The 18,516-nt window shown below is 35.5% G+C and overlaps 2 protein-coding genes and 1 long non-coding RNA gene across 4 annotated transcripts; all 3 read right to left on the minus strand.

Moving 5' to 3' along the window:
* Window positions 1–529: 529 nt before the first annotated feature.
* LOC133819397 (probable protein phosphatase 2C 40) lies at window positions 530–4,633 on the minus strand. Its single transcript, XM_062252647.1, has 4 exons — window positions 4,206–4,633; window positions 2,053–3,255; window positions 1,501–1,765; window positions 530–875 (listed from the first exon to the last, which is right to left on the minus strand). Exons 2-4 carry the CDS (start codon window positions 3,229–3,231, stop codon window positions 748–750), a joined length of 1,572 nt encoding a protein of 523 aa, XP_062108631.1. The 5' UTR covers window positions 3,232–3,255; window positions 4,206–4,633; the 3' UTR covers window positions 530–747.
* A 1,226-nt stretch (window positions 4,634–5,859) lies between these two features.
* On the minus strand, window positions 5,860–14,068 carry LOC133819398 (uncharacterized). 2 transcript variants are annotated; one of them, XM_062252648.1, is made up of 8 exons: window positions 13,840–14,065; window positions 13,480–13,629; window positions 13,268–13,380; window positions 13,065–13,157; window positions 6,968–7,070; window positions 6,807–6,881; window positions 6,414–6,509; window positions 5,860–6,277 (listed from the first exon to the last, which is right to left on the minus strand). In XM_062252648.1, the coding sequence occupies exons 1-8, from the start codon at window positions 13,921–13,923 to the stop codon at window positions 6,218–6,220; spliced, it is 774 nt and encodes a 257-aa protein (XP_062108632.1). In that variant the 5' UTR covers window positions 13,924–14,065; the 3' UTR covers window positions 5,860–6,217. The 2 variants fall into 2 exon arrangements, with proteins under 2 accessions (XP_062108632.1, XP_062108633.1); XM_062252649.1 differs by lacking the exon at window positions 13,480–13,629 and having other exon boundaries at window positions 13,840–14,068.
* LOC133819399 (uncharacterized) lies at window positions 10,451–10,950 on the minus strand. The gene is made up of 2 exons (XR_009886334.1): window positions 10,839–10,950; window positions 10,451–10,629 (listed from the first exon to the last, which is right to left on the minus strand). It is a non-coding gene; the product is annotated as an uncharacterized LOC133819399 (long non-coding RNA).
* Window positions 14,069–18,516: the final 4,448 nt, after the last annotated feature.

Below are 18,516 nucleotides of genomic sequence, written 5' to 3' on the forward strand. Positions count from 1 at the left end.
CAATTTAATTGTTGTCAAAATTCGGAGGTAAAAATATTAATTATTTTATACAAATTATAATAAGTGGCACAATATGATAGTATCAATAGTTCGGAGAGAAATTTTAACCGACCTTATATTATTTTAAGGCACAGTATGATAATGTCAATAATTGAGAGTCAAAAATGATATTTATTCATGATTATGTATATGGGACCGTTTGGCACTTGGACCAAAATCTCGAAAAAAAAAACCAACTAGGGAGCAGAAAAAGTACAAGCATGTTTCAATTATAGTGGACTTTCAGATGCTTTTGAGGCTGATGATAAGCTGAAAAGCCCGAGTTTATCAAAAACAAGTTGGGATGGTATCAATTAAAGAAAGAAAGAAAGAAAAAGGCATTTTAACAAACAAGCTTTGTTGGGCTACTAATCTTTGCTGATATGAGTGTATTTTATTCATAGATTACTCAATTTGTTAATCCTATTCAACAAAAATGTCACCACAACTCTCAAGATTTTATGTTCAAGGATACTAATTAAGAGCACAATTGGAGATAAATCATTGAATTATGGAATAATAATAATAAATAGGTTTGTGATAAACTCACCAAAAGATCAAAAGCAATTGTTCATTGGATTCTTAATATACAATTTGAAAACTATAAATACGAAAACTGGAAAGTAGAAAGGGAAATGTACTAAACCTGAAGATTACAGCATGTACAGAACCTGAAACTAAAAATTCTAATTCAGAAAAGAAAAAAAATCATATGCAGGTTGATGCCTTTGTAGTGCGCTGGTTTGATCCAAGGTTAATCACCATAACAGTTACATCATCATGATATTTCCTCCTCCTACCTGCTGGAATATCCATCAACTCTTCCATACTGAAACCTGCATCCAAGAATATCAAGTCTTAGACCTAAAGGATGTTTTTCTATAGAAATTATTTTCTTCCTAGAAGACTAAATTCTTCATCAGAATACAATATTTTCTTCTGGATAGTACTTATTGACTCATCTAAATTGAAACAACTCATTTATTATAGACGAAATTATACGAAACAAGAACTAGAAACCAAAGCACATAATGGAAGAATTAGCAGTCAACACTATCATGTTGAGGACGGCGATAATAAGAACATCTTTCTGGACAATTTTTATTTATGTAGAGACTAAAAGATGGCTTAAGCTGGACTCTAATGAAAATTGGTTTATTTCGATGTTTTCCTGACTCATAACTTTAAAGCAAAATGTATTCTGCAGATGATCATTTTTACAATTAAAAAGGAACAAGGAAAAGAGCATATGAAAGAAAGTGCCAACTTAAAGACTGCAGTACTCGATCTGTGATTATTAAGGAAAAAAAAGTGACAATCATAAGTCTTAGCCTTTGCAAACAAACTTTTTCTTTTTAACTTCTCTAGATTTTGAAATATACCAGAATGAGGAGAGAAAAGGCATACTTCTTAAGGATTCTATTATTTTTTATGAATATCAATTTAATATGGAAACTTTACCTGCACGGTTGGCTGCTTTAATTACAAGCTGCTCCACTAAAAACTTAGCAGGGTCACCATAAGGGTTTCTGGCGATATAGTAACTCACGAGCTCTACTGCCTCATCATTGCTAAAGAAGTCAAACAACCCATCGCTACCAATTATAACAAATTGGTCAGATTTTGAAATCCTATGCACATTCAATGAGGGTTGAGTGGAAACATATGGGGGGCTCATAAGGTTTTGAACTCGAAGAATACCCATCAGCGCATCATTCAGAATTTTCTGTGCAAGAGAAAAAAAAAAGTCAGAATCCTAATTCAAGAAAACAGTATATTGACAATGAAAAAGAAACTATGGAGCATGCCGAACATGGTAAATCGTGTTAAGTTGTGTTTTATTTTTCCTAATTACTATAGCTTAAGCCAAAAAAAAAACTCCACAAACCAATATGAACATTTGAAAAGTCTGTTTTTTCTCCAAAACAATTTTATTTTCACTTTTATCATCTAATGAAAGGTCTGTGCATAGCATATAATAGCCAAAAAAAAAAGAAGCAAAACAATGCCAACCTTTTTCAAGTAACCAACTCCAAATGCACGGGTAACCTTCAATTTTCCTTTCACTTTTCCACCTACTATGGCCATAGGATCATCAGGATGCTCACACAACACTCGATTTTTTTCATCCTCATCATCAACTGTATGATTCTCAGTAAGCTGGATAGCTTTCAGTTTCTTACTCCCATTCAAGTCATCGTCCTTGCAGTCTGTTGCCAATACAGCTCTGCTATCCCCTAAATTTAATGTGTATAAATCTTCTCCATGAAGAAACACAATCAGAACACAGGACCCAATAGAAACCAAATCTGGACGATCCTCCATTTCCTGCTCAACCATATACAGGAAGTCAGACTCAGCCTGATTAAGAGCTCGTTGAAGACTATCAAGCACTTCTTGCCTAAATGACTCAGGTGACTTTTGAACTTCAGGGTATGTCCTACTTTTAGAAATATCACTGCACGAATCCTTGTTTCCATCAAGCTCAAAAGGGCATTTTCCCTTGTTTACAAAGCTACTATCACCTAGAACATATTGAGAAGATCCATCCAAGCCTGGACAATCTGAAGATTCAATAAATTTCTGGTTCTGTACCCAGTCTAATGAACTGAAGTGAAATATAATAGTATCATACAATGTCCCAGCAAGAAAATCAGCTGCATCTCTTCCATTAAAACCATCATAAATGGCACAAAAGAGCCATCCATTTTCTTCAGAACAAACAGCTTGAACCCGATCTTCACCAGCAGCTCCTCCAGCCACCTGTACTTCCATAGGATTAAGAAAGCTTTCATTTCTAGATGGAGCACTCATAGAGCTAAAAGGGTAAGAATCATAGTCAAGCAGTTCGGTTGGAGTAGATGGGCTACAACTTAAGTTCGACATACTATTTGGGAGGGAAGATGATAATATATCCAACCTTGAAAGACTTGGGGAGGAGGAAACCTTCCGGAATGAATTAGGAGAGTCCAAACTGGGAAGTATTTCTTCCCCTATTAAGCCATTACAAATATTTGTATTGGCAAGAGTGGCATTAGCACTTATAGCAGCACCAGACAAGCAAGAGAAACTGCCAGTCCTTTGGATTCCGGGCACAAATTCATACCCACCGGATATCTCACTAGAGCTGCCTCTGTTACCATAGCACTGATAACCAAAGCTCACTTTGAGTTCTCCCTCAGGTTTAATCATAATTTCTCCTCGCACAACTACTGCCTGCAGTAACAAAATACCAACATTATTTAGTTCTAAACCAAGAAAATTAGAAATACATATTTTGCTAGACAAAACCAAACGACTATAAGACGCATAGACATAACCTACTGTGGAAGTGAATCATTACACGACTTGGGAAAGTCATCAAGAAGAAGATGAGTGAAAAACTAAGGCAAACAGTAGGGACTTGAAAAAATAAGTCAACGAAAAACATAATAAATTAGGACTCAGAAATACAGAGAAGAATATCCAATAGAAAAAACATAAACGGAATTTTAATACAAAAGTCATGACAGTAGCTGGATTAAAGCAAGGACAAAATAAACACCTTTCAGAGATTCATAACTATTTCACAAAAAGATGGTAATGCAAATTCAGGCCTCCAAGGTAACTTCAATATGCATTATATCAGGCCCTCAGCAAGCAAAAGTTGGACTAAAAACAAACCCGAATTAATTAGAAGAATTTACAAATTGGAAATATAAAAATCCAGAATTCTGTCTTGTAATTCTCAAGATTTCTCAATTATTCAGAACAGTAGGGTGTGTGTGTATGCATGTATATATAACACCTGTGGTCTTCAATGGACAAAGTGTATCTACTAATTACAAAATTTACCATATACAGCAAAACATGCACGAAGAGAAAAGGGATTAAAAAAACAATAACAAAGAAAATAATCCAACAAATAAGGAAACAGCCAAAGCAGTAATAATAAATAAATTGAAACAAAACAATATTCAGATACATAGAATACAGAAACAAAAGAAACAGATCAAATACTCGAATACCCAAATGAAAAATCGACAAAATATGCCCCCAGAATAAAAAAGGTCGATGAAAACAATGAAAAACAGAAAACCCATCACCGAAAAACAAAACAAAAAGAAATTAGTCCATACATTTCCAAACGAAACAAGAACAGAAAAGGCTAAAATCCAAAAACCCACCTGGTATATCGGCCTCTTAAGAACAAAGCAACAGTGACAACAATAAAGCAGAAGAAGAAATTAGAGTAATGGGTTATGGAGGAGGATGAGGATGAGGATGAGGATGAGTTGATATATATGAGCTGGAAGAAAGTAGGAGCGGATCTGAGAGACTCTAAGAGAGGTGGTAGTTTAGTGGAGAATCTGTATCTGGGCGGTACGTAAAAGGGGAGAAGAAATGGATGGTTAAGAAGGGTGTTTGCTAAGTTTAGAGGGAATTTAGTTTGGCTGGCGAGGCGTTGTGGCCTATGGTATGGTCTATTTCACTCAGTGTCTCACCACGACCACCGGTATAGCAGTTTTCCTTTTTCTTCAACTTTGAACTCATCCTTCCACTCCATGTGCCAAAGCCAAATACTACTACTACTAAAGAGAATGAATAAAAATCCACAGCACAGTGTACCCCGGGAAATCTATGAAGAGATTTGACTATTATGCTACTTGAAATTACAAAATTGTCCTCCTCTTTTTGTCCCTTTCCGCCGCAAACAAAATCCATATAGAAATTATAAAAATAAAGTGGTTATTTTATTATATGCCCTTTTGAGTTGGCCAAGTGGGCATATAAGTCTACTACTTCTACTTGGCACACCCACACATACACAGTTACATTTGTGTCAAGTGACGTCGTTTTTGCTTCCATGTTGTTGCCAGTTGCCGCTGTACCACATTTTATATAATTTTCTTTTTAAAGAAATGAACTTAAATCTATTACTTGCCATCACTATTCACTCTACTATTATACAGCTTTTTTTAATCTTTATTTTTAGATAAATAATATAAGACTTCATATGTAAAGATTTCATAGCAAATTTTCCTAATTATCAAAATAAAAATATCTTCAAATAAATTTGACTATAATTAAGTTAAATTATCTTCATTCTATTTTGATATTTATATTATCTGTTATGAAATTGTATATAAATGTAACAAAAACCCCAAAATATTGCGACAAAAAAAAAACCCCCCAAATATAAAAGGATATGCCTAGTCTAATTAACAAAAATCAACTACTGCTTTATGTTTCCGAGATAGGGGAAAAAACAAATTATACAATGACGAATGTTAACTGATTTTAGACGCAAAATTATGGGATTGGGGTTGGGGAACTTCTGACCAAGCCCATATTTACTTCTTCGTTGCAAATTCATACCATGAGGACCACTACAATACGTCTATAAATGACCCATTATTTTTCTTATCATTTTTCTGATTTGAGCAAACCAATATTCAATCCCCAACCATTGATTTTGATTGTACCAAAATATCTTTGAGATGAGAGTCAACCATGCTATGTCTTTGCTTGCCCAAATTGCCCTTAACCAATTGTAAGCTTTTGAGATATCATAATTCAAAACTCAGTAGTATGCATGCATCTTACTTACACATCAATTTAACATTAGTCCTACATCATAACAAAATCACTAAAATGAATCCCCTCTTTGCCATATTTTTTTGTTAGGTCTATCTGCTTCAATAGTACAGAATTTAGTTCTTGGTCAGACTAAATACTGTCCATTAATTCCAAGATCAACCCCAACAGTGGAGAAAAGTTCTTATCCAATATCAAAGAATTGACTGGCTTAAACAATAAAACAAACTCATGCCACAAAAATAAAAATTGGGTATAGTTGGCCATTCTTTGTCCATTAGTTTACTTTATAAATCAACATCAGCTGACACGCGTTCAAAAGCATATGAAAAGAGCATCTTGCTTGCTACTTGCTAGCAATGAATTCCACAAGATGTCAAGCCTATATATCCTCAGTAGTTAAACTCATTGGTATTACATCATTGCCATTCATCAAGAACAAAGCACATAAAAACATTATACCTTTTCAAGTTTTCTTCACATTCTTTTACCTTATTGCTACTATTATCAAGGCACATACGTTGTTTTGATATCATATTGTCACTTTGTAAGACATTTCATACCACATATGTTAACAACAGAAAATGAAATTACCAAAGACTTACGATCCAACATTGTAAAAGACCTTTGTGATCCCTTTCTTTGTCCGGATTTGAGATACCTGAACAAAATAAACAACTCACATGGTTTCATTCAATAAATTAATTTAATCAAACAAAGGCTTAGAAAGTAATTTATTAAAAGTCACCACAGATCTTTAGCAGTACACTTGGAAGCAGAAGCACAAAGATTCTTACTGTAACGCTTATGATCTCTGAAAAATCGGAAACATGGGTACCACCACAAGGGCAGCCAGGGAAGTCTCCAAACTTCACTATACGTGGTGTGCTTTCCTTTAAGAAAGAGTAGTAGTTTATCAGATTGTGCCACTGGAAAGTGAAAAGTAATGCCATACACATTGCATCCCAATTCTTATTCTTATACCAATTTATCCAAACTACCTAATATGCCAAAGTGAATTGTCGTGTTCAAATTGCAATATACATACAAATCTTAAATGTAGAGAAAGCGACTCTTAAAGAAACAAATATATCAACTAAAGTGGTTTATTAGTTGAGATATATAACATTACTAAAAAAAATGAAACAGTATGCAAGAACATTTAAAAGTAAAACAAAGTGAAGACGGACCTTTGGAATGTAATCAGGAAGGCAACCACCGCACATCTCAGCAGCTTCTTCATACGGTACTAGAGCGATAGAAACCTATATAACAAACATGATAAAGCAATTCAGTGTTGTGATTCGTGACAACATATTGAGGAAGAAAGCTTGCCAAATATGAAACTCACTTTCCCTCCTCTTGAAATTAATGTATTAACTTCTAGCTCTAATTCCTTCTGCTTAATCTGTAGCTCACTTTGTGGAATGGTGCCTTTATATTCAACAAATGGCCTGGAAAAAATTAAGTAGCAATTCCAAGCTCCTTAAACAGAGGACTTGTTTTTCACAGCAAAAACTATAGAACATATGTAGCTTCAAAAAAAAAATCTAGCTACATAGTCTATGTTAACCGAATGACCAATCAAGCATCAAGTTTGCTGATATTTTCTTCTCATGCCTTCTTCTGACCTTTCAATGATGTTATCACCTTATCACTAAGGTGATAACATCATTAAAAACTAGTTTTTACCAAGTTTAAAAACTAGAATATATATAAACCAGTAGCAGAAAATATAAAACTCAGCTCATTTGAATTATGAGCCAGAGAATTGTATTTATAATGAATGTGTGTGGAGTACAGAATATTCTAGAAATAAAATCATAACAACCTGATGATTGGCAATACACGGAATACAAAGAATATTCTCTGACAATTCTAACAACCTGCCTAGAAGGATTACAAAGGGGGACCACTAATGCTAACAAATTCTTTACAGCTATTCAGAGTAAATAGACAAAACTGTAACAAATAATTAACCTCTGATTTTCATTTTCTAACAGCCCCTCTCAAACTGAGTGGGGTTTCAACCACTCCAAGTTTGTCACTAAGAAAATGAAACCGATGATGAGTGAGGCTCTTTGTTAAGCAATCCGCGATTTGATCATGCGACGGAACATATCTGACTTGCAGTTCCTTCTTTAACACTTTGTCTCTAACAAAATGAACATCCAATTCTATATGCTTTGTTCTAGCATGATAGACCGGGTTTGTAGCTAACGCACTTGCTCCCATATTGTCGCACCATATTATCGGAGTGTGAGGCATAGGAAAATCGATCTCACTGAGTAGCGACTGAGTCCATGAAATCTCGGCAGCTACATGGGCAAGAGCTCTGTATTCTGATTCAGTGCTAGACCGAGACACTACGGCTTGCTTTTTAGATGACCATGACACCAAAGTATCTCCCAAATAAACACAATAGCCAGCCACACTTTTCCTATCATCTGGACAGCATGCCCAGTCGGCATCGCAATACCCTGTGATTCCCAAACTATCAGAGTATTTGATGTGAAGGCCATGGTGTAGTGTTCCCTTTAGATACCTTAAAATTCTTTTTGCTGCACACCAATGAGAGGTTGTAGGAGCTTGCAAAAACTGACTCAATTTGTTTATAGCAAAGGATAAATCCGGCCTTGTATGAGTAAGGTACTGGAGACCACCAATAACACTTCGGTACATTGTTGGATTCTCAAGAGGTTCCCCATCAGACTTTGATAACGCCCTACCCACTGTCATAGGCGTTGTGCATGTCTTTAAGTGAGTCATCCCTGTTCTTGTAAGTAGCTCCTTTATATACTTAGCTTGACTAAGGTAAAGGCCAGTTATATCTCTATGAACTTCAATACCTAGAAAGTAATGAAGTGGTCCCAAATCTTTCAAAGCAAAAGCATCATGCAATTTTGAAGTGAATTGCTGCAGTTTTTCGGTGTTATTACCTGTAACAATGATGTCGTCGACATAGATGAGCACCATAATGATCAAAGTTGGTGTTTTGTAGAAGAAGAGGGATGAGTCGGCCTTAGAATTTCTGAAACCCCAGCTAGTAAGAGTGTTCTTTAGTCGATCATACCAGGCCCTTGGGGCTTGTCTTAGCCCATATAAGGATTTTGAGAGTTTGCATACAAAGTCTGACTTTTCTTGATGAACAAAGCCTTGGGGTTGACTCATAAACACATCCTCCTCTAGTTTTCCATTAAGGAAAGCATTGTTTATGTCTAGCTGTCTTATGTCCCAAGATCGTGATACAGCTATTGAGAGCACAATTCTAACTGTAGAGGCTTTAATCACGGGGCTGTAAGTTTCGCCGAAATCGATCCCGGGCCGTTGATTGAAGCCTTTCGCCACTAATCGAGCTTTCAATCTTTGAACCGAACCATCTGAATTCTTCTTCACTTTGAACACCCATTTACTTCCAATAATATTCATGTCTGGACTTTTGGGAACCAAAGTCCATGTATCATTGCTTTCAAGTGCTTGTAACTCCTCTAACATTGCTTGTTTCCAGCCTTGGTGAGCAAGAGCTTGCTGCACAGTATACGGTTCCTCATCATCATAGTGCCACTGTGATTCTCCAACATAAACCTTGGGTTTAAATATACCAGCTTTGGATCTGGTTGTCATAGGGTGAGAGGGTATCTTTGGTGCGGCAGGGACCACAACATCTGACTGAGCTAAAATATCAGAATTTTCATTACTCAAGTATTCGGGCTCTTGCTGATATATATCAGGTTCAGCAGAAAAATAAGAGTTTGTAGAATCAGATTGTACCTGATTTGTGGTCGTGGGGGTCTCTTCTTCAGGGTGCTGAGATGCAAGGGTACTACCAGCTGTATGTTGGATGTGAGGTTGAGCAACACAAGAGGAAGATTGAGTCTGAAAGGAGCCAAAAGAGGCAATCCAATATGGGACAGTGACCTGAATTTCTTGTTCAGGTTTGAAATTGTTTAAAAAACCTGACTTAAAGGGAAAATCATTCTCATTGAAAATGACATTTCGTGAGATATAGAGTCTACTAGTTGTACTTAGGCATTTATACCCCCTATGATGATCACTATAGCCAAGGTTAACACATTTAATTGAGTGGTACTGAAATTTATGTGTTTGGTAAGGTCTAACACATGGATAACATGCTGAGCCAAATATTTTTAGGAATTGATAGTCAGGCTTTTTAGAATATAACACCTCAAATGGGGACTGATTTTGAAGCACAGGGGTAGGTAAACGATTAATAAGGTAAACCGATGTTTGGAAAGCATCCCACCAATATTTTAGTGGCATGCTTGCTTGAGCCAAAAGTGTTAACCCCATTTCTACAATATGCCTATGTTTTCTTTCTGCTCTCCCATTTTGTGCAGAGGTGTGCGGACATGAGTGTTGGAAGTCTATGCCACTGTCTACAATATGTTTAGTGAAAGCTTGAAATTCTCCCCCCCAGTCAGTACGCAAGGCCTTAATTTTCTTTTCAAATTGGTTTTCAGCATAATTTTTAAACTGAATGAAAGCTGTGACAGCCTCGGATTTGGCCTTGAGGGGATATATCCATGTGTAACGACTATAATCATCAACAAAATGAATGTAGAACCTATAATTAGTGTTTGACATGACTGGTGCAGGGCCCCAAAGGTCCGTGTGAACTAAGGCTAATGGTTGTGTGGCCCGATTTTGATTTGAGGCATGGGGTAGAGCATGAGACTTACCAAATTGACATGCTTCACAAAATGTTTCTTTTTCATTCGACACTTGTTTTACATTAACTTGGCTCAAAACAAGATGTAAGATTTTGCTGGACGGGTGGCCTAACCTCCTATGCCACTTGTCCTTGATTGAAGAGTAAAAGGGCTCAACAACATGTTGGCTTTCTTTGAATTTTGAGACTAAACCAGTAAAGAAAATGGGCTCAGTTTTGGGGACCTTTGGTGATGACCGATTCCGTAAGCCTTTGATATTCCCAAACTGGTAGAGACCCTCTTTAAGCTTCCCTTGAAGAAGAGCCCTCCTTGTTACTAGGTCCTTCACAACACAACCAAAAGGGAAAAATTCAACAGAGACATTATTGTCTGAAATGAGTTTGGAGATACTGAGTAAATTTCTGGTAATATTAGGAACATGTAAAACATCATTGAGGAGCAATTTATGACTGGAGGCAGAGGGAAGAGAGCTTTTACCAACATGAGCAATTGTGAGTTTTTGCCCATTACCGACTGTTAATTGTTCCTTACCAGTATACTCATTTTTCAGATTCAGATTTGCAAGTTCAGCTGTCACATGGTTTGTAGCTCCGCTGTCAGCGTACCACACACCATCATCTACCATCTCTGGTGTTGCAACAAATGCCGAGGCTCCCTGAGTAGTTTTGTGAGAGTTGTTCTGTGGTACCGCACCCATATACGCCTCATCATAACAATTGTAGCAATACGCAGCGGAATGCCCATATCGTCCACATACTTGACATGTGGGTTTAGAATTACTACCACTCCGACCTCCTCGACCACGTGCGCGGCTGCCTCCACCTCGGAAAGTACTCGAAGTGCCTCGATTTCCATTGCCATTTCCAGAGTAATATTGTGAGTTGTTCCTGCCATTTGTAACGGGTCGAGTAGTAGCCATATTTGCTGTAATGGCAGTGGTGGCAGCAAGAGCACTTGCAGCACCCGGGGCTTTTTGTGAACCAGAAATGGCACTTAAGCGTTCCATCTTGCTATCAAAACTGAGAAGGATGTCTTGGAGCTCCTGCCAAGATGTTGTGGGTCGAGCTTCAATGAGGACCACTATCGATATGTACTCCATATCCAAGCCGGACAGAACGTTTGCTACAAGCTGTTTTTCAGGATATGGTTCTCCAGCAAGCGTGAGCACATCCGCCCATTGACGCTTTTGTCGAAGATACTCACTCATAGTAAGGCCTCCTTTTCGAACGGTTTGAATTTTTGTGCGCACCTCATCCATCTTTGAGCGTGAGTGTGCACCAAACAAAGTTTCCAAGGCTGTCCAAAGAGCTGCTGAGGTGTCACAGCTCATAACTTCAGTGGCTATGCTCTCAGTCATAGAGCCATAGAGCCACCCTAACAAGAGTTGATCATGGATTATCCAAGTCTCAAACTCTGGGTTCACAACATTATCACCACCTGCAATATCAGAAGAAAGAAACTCGGCTGGTTTCACCTTAGTGCCGGTTAGATATCCATCTAAGCGATGGCCACGAACAATGGCCGAAACCATAGTTTTCCATAGAGAGAAGTTATGACGGTCAAGTTTTAAAGCAAAAGGTTGGGTTAATGTACTCCCCACCTGAGGCACAAGGGTACCGTGATGTGGAGGCTGAGCATGGCTACTGAGCACAGGTCGAGAAACAGAGGAATGCTGGCTGGAGTCAGCACCTACCGACGCAACTGGGACACCGGAGGGAGAAGATTGCTTGTCGTCGGCCATGGAAGAGACACGTCTCGTACTGGCTTTGATACCAAGTTTAAAAACTAGAATATATATAAACCAGTAGCAGAAAATATAAAACTCAGCTCATTTGAATTATGAGCCAGAGAATTGTATTTATAATGAATGTGTGTGGAGTACAGAATATTCTAGAAATAAAATCATAACAACCTGATGATTGGCAATACACGGAATACAAAGAATATTCTCTGACAATTCTAACAACCTGCCTAGAAGGATTACAAAGGGGGACCACTAATGCTAACAAATTCTTTACAGCTATTCAGAGTAAATAGACAAAACTGTAACAAATAATTAACCTCTGATTTTCATTTTCTAACAAGGTTGTGTTTTGTAAGAAGAATGGAAAGAGCTAAAAGATGAATTGAATATGAGATATGGGAATGCGGAAAGGGATGATGGATTGAATATTTCTGCAAAGTTGTTTTGATAATAGGAAGAAAAGAGAAGAGTAATACATTTTACTATTTAAAATAAATAATAATTTTGAAAAAGTTTAGTCATTTCAATTATTTTTTAAAAAAAAAAATTCTCACTTTTTGGTCTAAAATCCATCCATATATGAAGGGATTATTTTTTGAAGATACAAGGGATTTGCAATCCATAGCCATTTCTTTCCCTTGACGGATGAATAGCCTTCTATCCACATCCCTTAGTCAATCCCTCCTCCAATCCATCATATCAAACAAGCTGTAACTATTAACATAATCCATCACAGGCAATTCTAGTTATTATACTCAGAAATTAATTAAAATTCCATTAATGCTCGAGTGCGGTGGTAAGCTCCAACCATACATCTCTTTGTCATAAGAGAAAAAACCCCAGACGATTTGGGATACTTATAAATACAGCTTAAAAGTCTTCATAAAGGGGACATAAAAAGTAAAATATATAACCAAAAATAGGTCTGCGTGTGATTCTCTTCTCTGTAAGTGTATTACTCAACTAAAGAAACCCCCATTAATAAAATACTCAAATTTGCAATAAAATCATACCCATCAGGAAAATGGTAGCCCTTTCCAGGCTCTAAATGACCCAATCCCACATTTTGCATACACACATCCAACAAATGTCCCGCTGAGTGCAGCCTGACCAAAATGAGAAACTTACAATCAATATAAAATTAAGCTTCCAAATATAGAATACCATTTCAAAATTGTCACATAAAAATGCCCTTTTAAGTTTGTATACTATGAACCTGGAATTTAGCTTGCGTCTAGATTCATCAACATATAAGGCAACTTCTTTCCCTTTTTCAAGCTTAGATTCCGAGTCCGAAGCAAAATTTTCAATTAGCCCATAATGAAATACCTAAGACAAATCAACCAACAAATGCAAAAAATTCACACACTTTTCAAGGAAAATTTAAAGAGCATGGGATATTGAATTGGATCATTTTGATTGACCCACTATGCCATCTTTGGACCGGACATCTTGAACAACGAACTTTAATTCAGGATCACCACCAACGGTGATGAATCCTGTATCCGCAGGCTGTCCTCCACCTTGGGGATGAAACACCGTACGGTCCAATAACAAGGCGAGCCGACCATCATCGCCCTTCAGAAAAATAAAAATGTATATTTATTTACATACAAATTGGTAGTTTATTCATTCTGGTAAGAGTTTGACTACGTATCATTCTTTTTTTCAACAGTAAACAAAATAAATCATAACTTTCCCCCTTCTCGGGAATCAAAGAGAGGTGAACCATTGAACTATTAAACCCCCAAGAATCGTTAAAACAGATAAGAGAACTAACTGACTTACTTTAAAAGAGGAGATGATCGAAGCCTCTGAGTGGAGCGTCGACATGTTTTCGAAGTAATCGAGCTTGGTGGGGGTTAGCTCCATGGGTTCCACTGAGTCAACTCGTCGGCAACTCAAACGGGTGTGGAGGGGTTTTAGCAAACAGTGATAGAAATGGCAATGCTGCAGGACGGTTTATTCGTTTTTCAGTTACCAGTCCCTGTAGGCTACTGTGTAGAAATCAACCAATAGACAACATACAATAACCATAATTAAGAATTGAATTATTATCATTTTTGGCACCATATGAATATAGGCCTTGTTAAAAGCTGTCCTGAAATATATCATTTACAAAAGAATAATGATATGTCAACCCAAAATTTGTAACAAATTATTACAATCAGTAACGTGGCACTGTCTCAATTTTAATAAATGTAATTGACTAAATTAGTTTGCCACGTCATTATGTATAATATTTATGTGTATATTTTGGTTACACATATCATTACTCTTTACAAAAACCTACTCTTTTTTCGTTAGGTTAAATTACCATCTTTGTCCCTAAACTTTGAACATTTTTTTATTAATTATTTAAAAATTAATTCAAAAAATAAATTTAAAAAAAATAAAAAATCAAAATCAGAATAAAATTAAAATAGTAACACTAAAAAGAAAATCGATAAATCTTTGGAAAAAAAAAATCTTAGTATTAGTTCAAATTTATAATAATTTAATTTATAAAAATCCAAAGTTAAATAAAACTTAAACCTAAATACCAAATTAAATATACATTCTTTGTCAAAGAAAAAACTAAATATACATTCAAATTCAAATTACATTATACATATCAATTTTATAAGAAAATGAAATGCTTAGAATCATGCAAAAATTATAAGAAAATTGTACAGCATGAAGAAATCGTTTCTTTTTAATTTATAACAAAAATAAATAGATTTCTAATATAAGTCTATTGAATTAATTAAACTTTTATTTATATTTAATTTGTTTATTTCATTCATATTTGATTTTTTAAAATCTCTAGAGTGAATTTTAATTTGATATTTGATTTTTTATTTCATTCATATTTGTTAGATATTTGTTTTTTTTAAAAAATCTAGAATGAATTTCAAAAATTTTATTAGAGTTTAAATGACTTTTATTTAATTTTTTAAGATTTCAATTAATATTTGAATTATTTTTATAAGAATTAACAAAAAAATAGATTTTTTTAAATTTTAAATAATTTTTTTAATAAAATGGGACACAATTTTGTAGTAATCAAAGTCCATGAGGCAAAAATGCTAATTTTCTACAGAGGGGATTGATGTGGCAATGCCACATCAGACTTTAAATGGAAAAATGGAAGGGAAGCTAATAGAATGACTATGTTTCTGTAAATGGAAAAGTTCAGAGAGAATTTTTAAAAAGCTGTATATTTTAGGGGACACGATATGGTAGTGTCATAAGTTCGGGGGGGCAAAAATATTAATTATTCTTAATAATATAAGGATTAAGTATATTTGGGTTTACACGACCCTATACTTGTTTGTACTAGGACTGAGCATGGTCGGTTTAAACGACTATTTCTTATTCAAAAATCCAGAATTCAGTTTTTGGTTCGGATTGGTGCGATCCAAAAACTGACCGACCAACCTATTATAGGAAAAAAACCGACTATTTTGGATCTTGATTTGGTCGGTTAAACCGACCAAACTGATTTTTAATTTATTTATTTTTATTACTTTTTTAGAAAATTTAAGTTAAAAAAAAAACTAAAATTGTGGATTGTTGGAATCCAATTTTGAGATTTTTTTAATCTGAGAATGATTCATTTGACTTGTTAACTTGAAAATTCAAAACCTAAATACATAGAACATAATTACATCCACAAATTTGAAAGTTTGAAACATAATTAAAAGTCCATAAGCATAACCTCGAATCACAATACATTATCCAAAAGTTCAATGTCTATTGTCCAATCCAAGATAACACGCAATTAAAATCAAAAGCCTACAACCACAAGTCACAACACATGGTTAAAGTTTAAAGTCAAAAGTCCAATATAACATATGGCTAAAACTAAGAGTCTACAACCACAAATCACAAATCAAGTTCAAAAGAGTCGATAGAAAACAAAGTCCAATCCAAAATCCAGCATTCATTTCATAGATGTATCAAGCAGCCATGACCACCTGCTCCTAAGACAAAAGAAAGAGTAAAATTATAATGTATGACACATGGTACATAATAATTTTAAGAGAAATAAAGCTACTAAACTACAATCGTAGAATTCAATTAGTTACCTTGTTTTTATCTGTCCCACTCCCGCTCCCAGACCCACTACCAATATTCTCAGGAACATAGGTAATACATGAGCCATCACCTGAAAAAACTTCAATTAATATAAATAAGCTATAACATATATATATCATTCAATTAGCATAAGCTATTAAGTAAATAAATACCTGACAACACTTGTTCACATGCCTCTAAACCATCAATCTCATCCATGTATTGTTGAAGCACAACAAACTCTTCAGACTCATAAGTATACCAATTTTTATCACAAATTAAAGCCTCCACCATCCTCGGGGATAAGGAACTCCTAAATGAATATAGGATTCTTCCACCATTAGAAAAATTTGATTCAGATGCTACTGTAGACATCTAAACAACCAATACATCTTTTGTCATACGTGCAACTATTGGAAACTTGAATCCATTATGTTTCTACCATTGTAGAATATCAAAGGTAGGATCAAGCTTCTCATGACGATCACTCAAGTAGCATTCAAGATCATTTTCTTCAATGTCTTCACTAAGTTGTAGCTTCCCTGAAGAAATGATTCTGTAGTGGAATTGATAACGGGCTAAGATGGTTAAGACTGAGATTGAGATGACTGAGATGGTTGTTGTTTATAAAAAGCATACAGTTGTGTCAAAGTATTTGTCACCAACTTTATCATTTTTTCAGCCTCACTTAAAGTGTACACAAATTTGAAACCACGATTCACAACCTCTAATTTATACCTTGGATCAAAGATACTAACAATAAATGTCAACACATTCAGATTCTCAATCCTTCCCAGTACTTGTCATACTTTCGTTTCATACTAACTGCCATAGCCCCTAACAAAGTATCAGGCTTAGAAGGCATAATAGTTAAATCAACTTGAACCTTCAAAATATCTTGAAGGAATAGATTGGATGTGACATATAATGACCCACCAAATCAATTAGTAAGATCATAGAATCTCCTCAAAAATTCAACAAACACAACTACTTTTCCTAGTCTAGGTTGGTTGGTGGGCCATCCATTCTTTCTTCATCAAAGTACTTTGTGTAGTTCGCATCTGCTTCCAAATTATCGAAAGCCTTCTTGAATTTTATAGTAGATTCTAACATAAAGTAGGTGGAGTTCCACCTAGTAACCACATCCAAGCATAACAAGGCTTTTGATTCAATGCTTGTATTCTTGCAACTAATTTTAAATCTTTTTGTAAAATGTGCACCCTAGTTCTATTCTTTTATAAAAATGTCACTCAACTCATGGTTAATAGAAAAATACCACTTTAAGGAAAACACTCAGTGGGGCCTTGATAAAACATGCAAATTGGGCCCAATAGTTGAAAAATAAAATAATGTGTCTTTATGCAATATTTAGAAATGAAATAAAGTTTTAAGTCCCATTGACATAGTTGAATTAAAAATCATAACATAGGTTCTTTTATTCTTGGCGCTCAACTTGATTGTTGTTCGTTCATAGGACACCCCACGCCATACATACTCAGACGTCGGAACTCCTCACATCACTGCGCGTGCCAAGGAGAAACCCTATTGTTTACCTGAAAGGGGGAAAGTAAGGGGATGAGCTAAAAGCCCAGTAAGAAAGTACAACAAAATCAAAGAAAACGCAAGAAGAACATGTATCGTAAAGCTCATAGCAAAACATATCATCTTCATACTCATAGTTTATAATCATAAAAAAAATCATAGTCATACATCACAATCACACATCATAAATATACTCTTTGTGATCATGACACCTCTATTGTCCATGCCACATCTTGAGGTAACCAGTAAAACATAAGCTGATGCGATCTCCTCTATGAGGTAAACAGGATCTCAGGTCCTCGAATAACCTTGGTGCGTTCGCCCTTTGAGCTACTTCATATCCTTAGTAACTCCTTTGTTGCATCACCTTCAACATGCTAGCAACCTTTTCTTTTCATTCATCATACAAGTGCACGTATCACTGTTCACATCAAAACATAAAAATTCCATAACACTTGACTTATCATAACATATCAAAACATAGAATTCCACTTTTCATACACTTGGCTTATCATGACATATCAAAGCATATAATTTACATGTTACGTCCCAAATTACCTAATAGGGCTTAGGGCCTTGATTAGGGGGTCAGGATGGCAATTTATGGAAATTATGTGTTTATGTGATATATATGTATATCATTTATGATTATGTGAGTTATATTATAATATGACTTAATATGCATGTTTTTGTGTATTAAATATGCATGTGGGCCCGTTTATGATTAAAAAGGCAATTTTCGTAATTTGGCCTGTTACGGGTATATTTGGCATATATGTGATATGTGTGTGAGACCACATTATTATGTGGATATACTTGGGTTACTCGGCATGAGATGATCCTAGGGAGTGAGTTAGCGGGAAA

This window comes from Humulus lupulus, chromosome 2, assembly GCF_963169125.1.
Source record: "Humulus lupulus chromosome 2, drHumLupu1.1, whole genome shotgun sequence".
Lineage (NCBI taxonomy): Eukaryota > Viridiplantae > Streptophyta > Magnoliopsida > Rosales > Cannabaceae > Humulus > Humulus lupulus.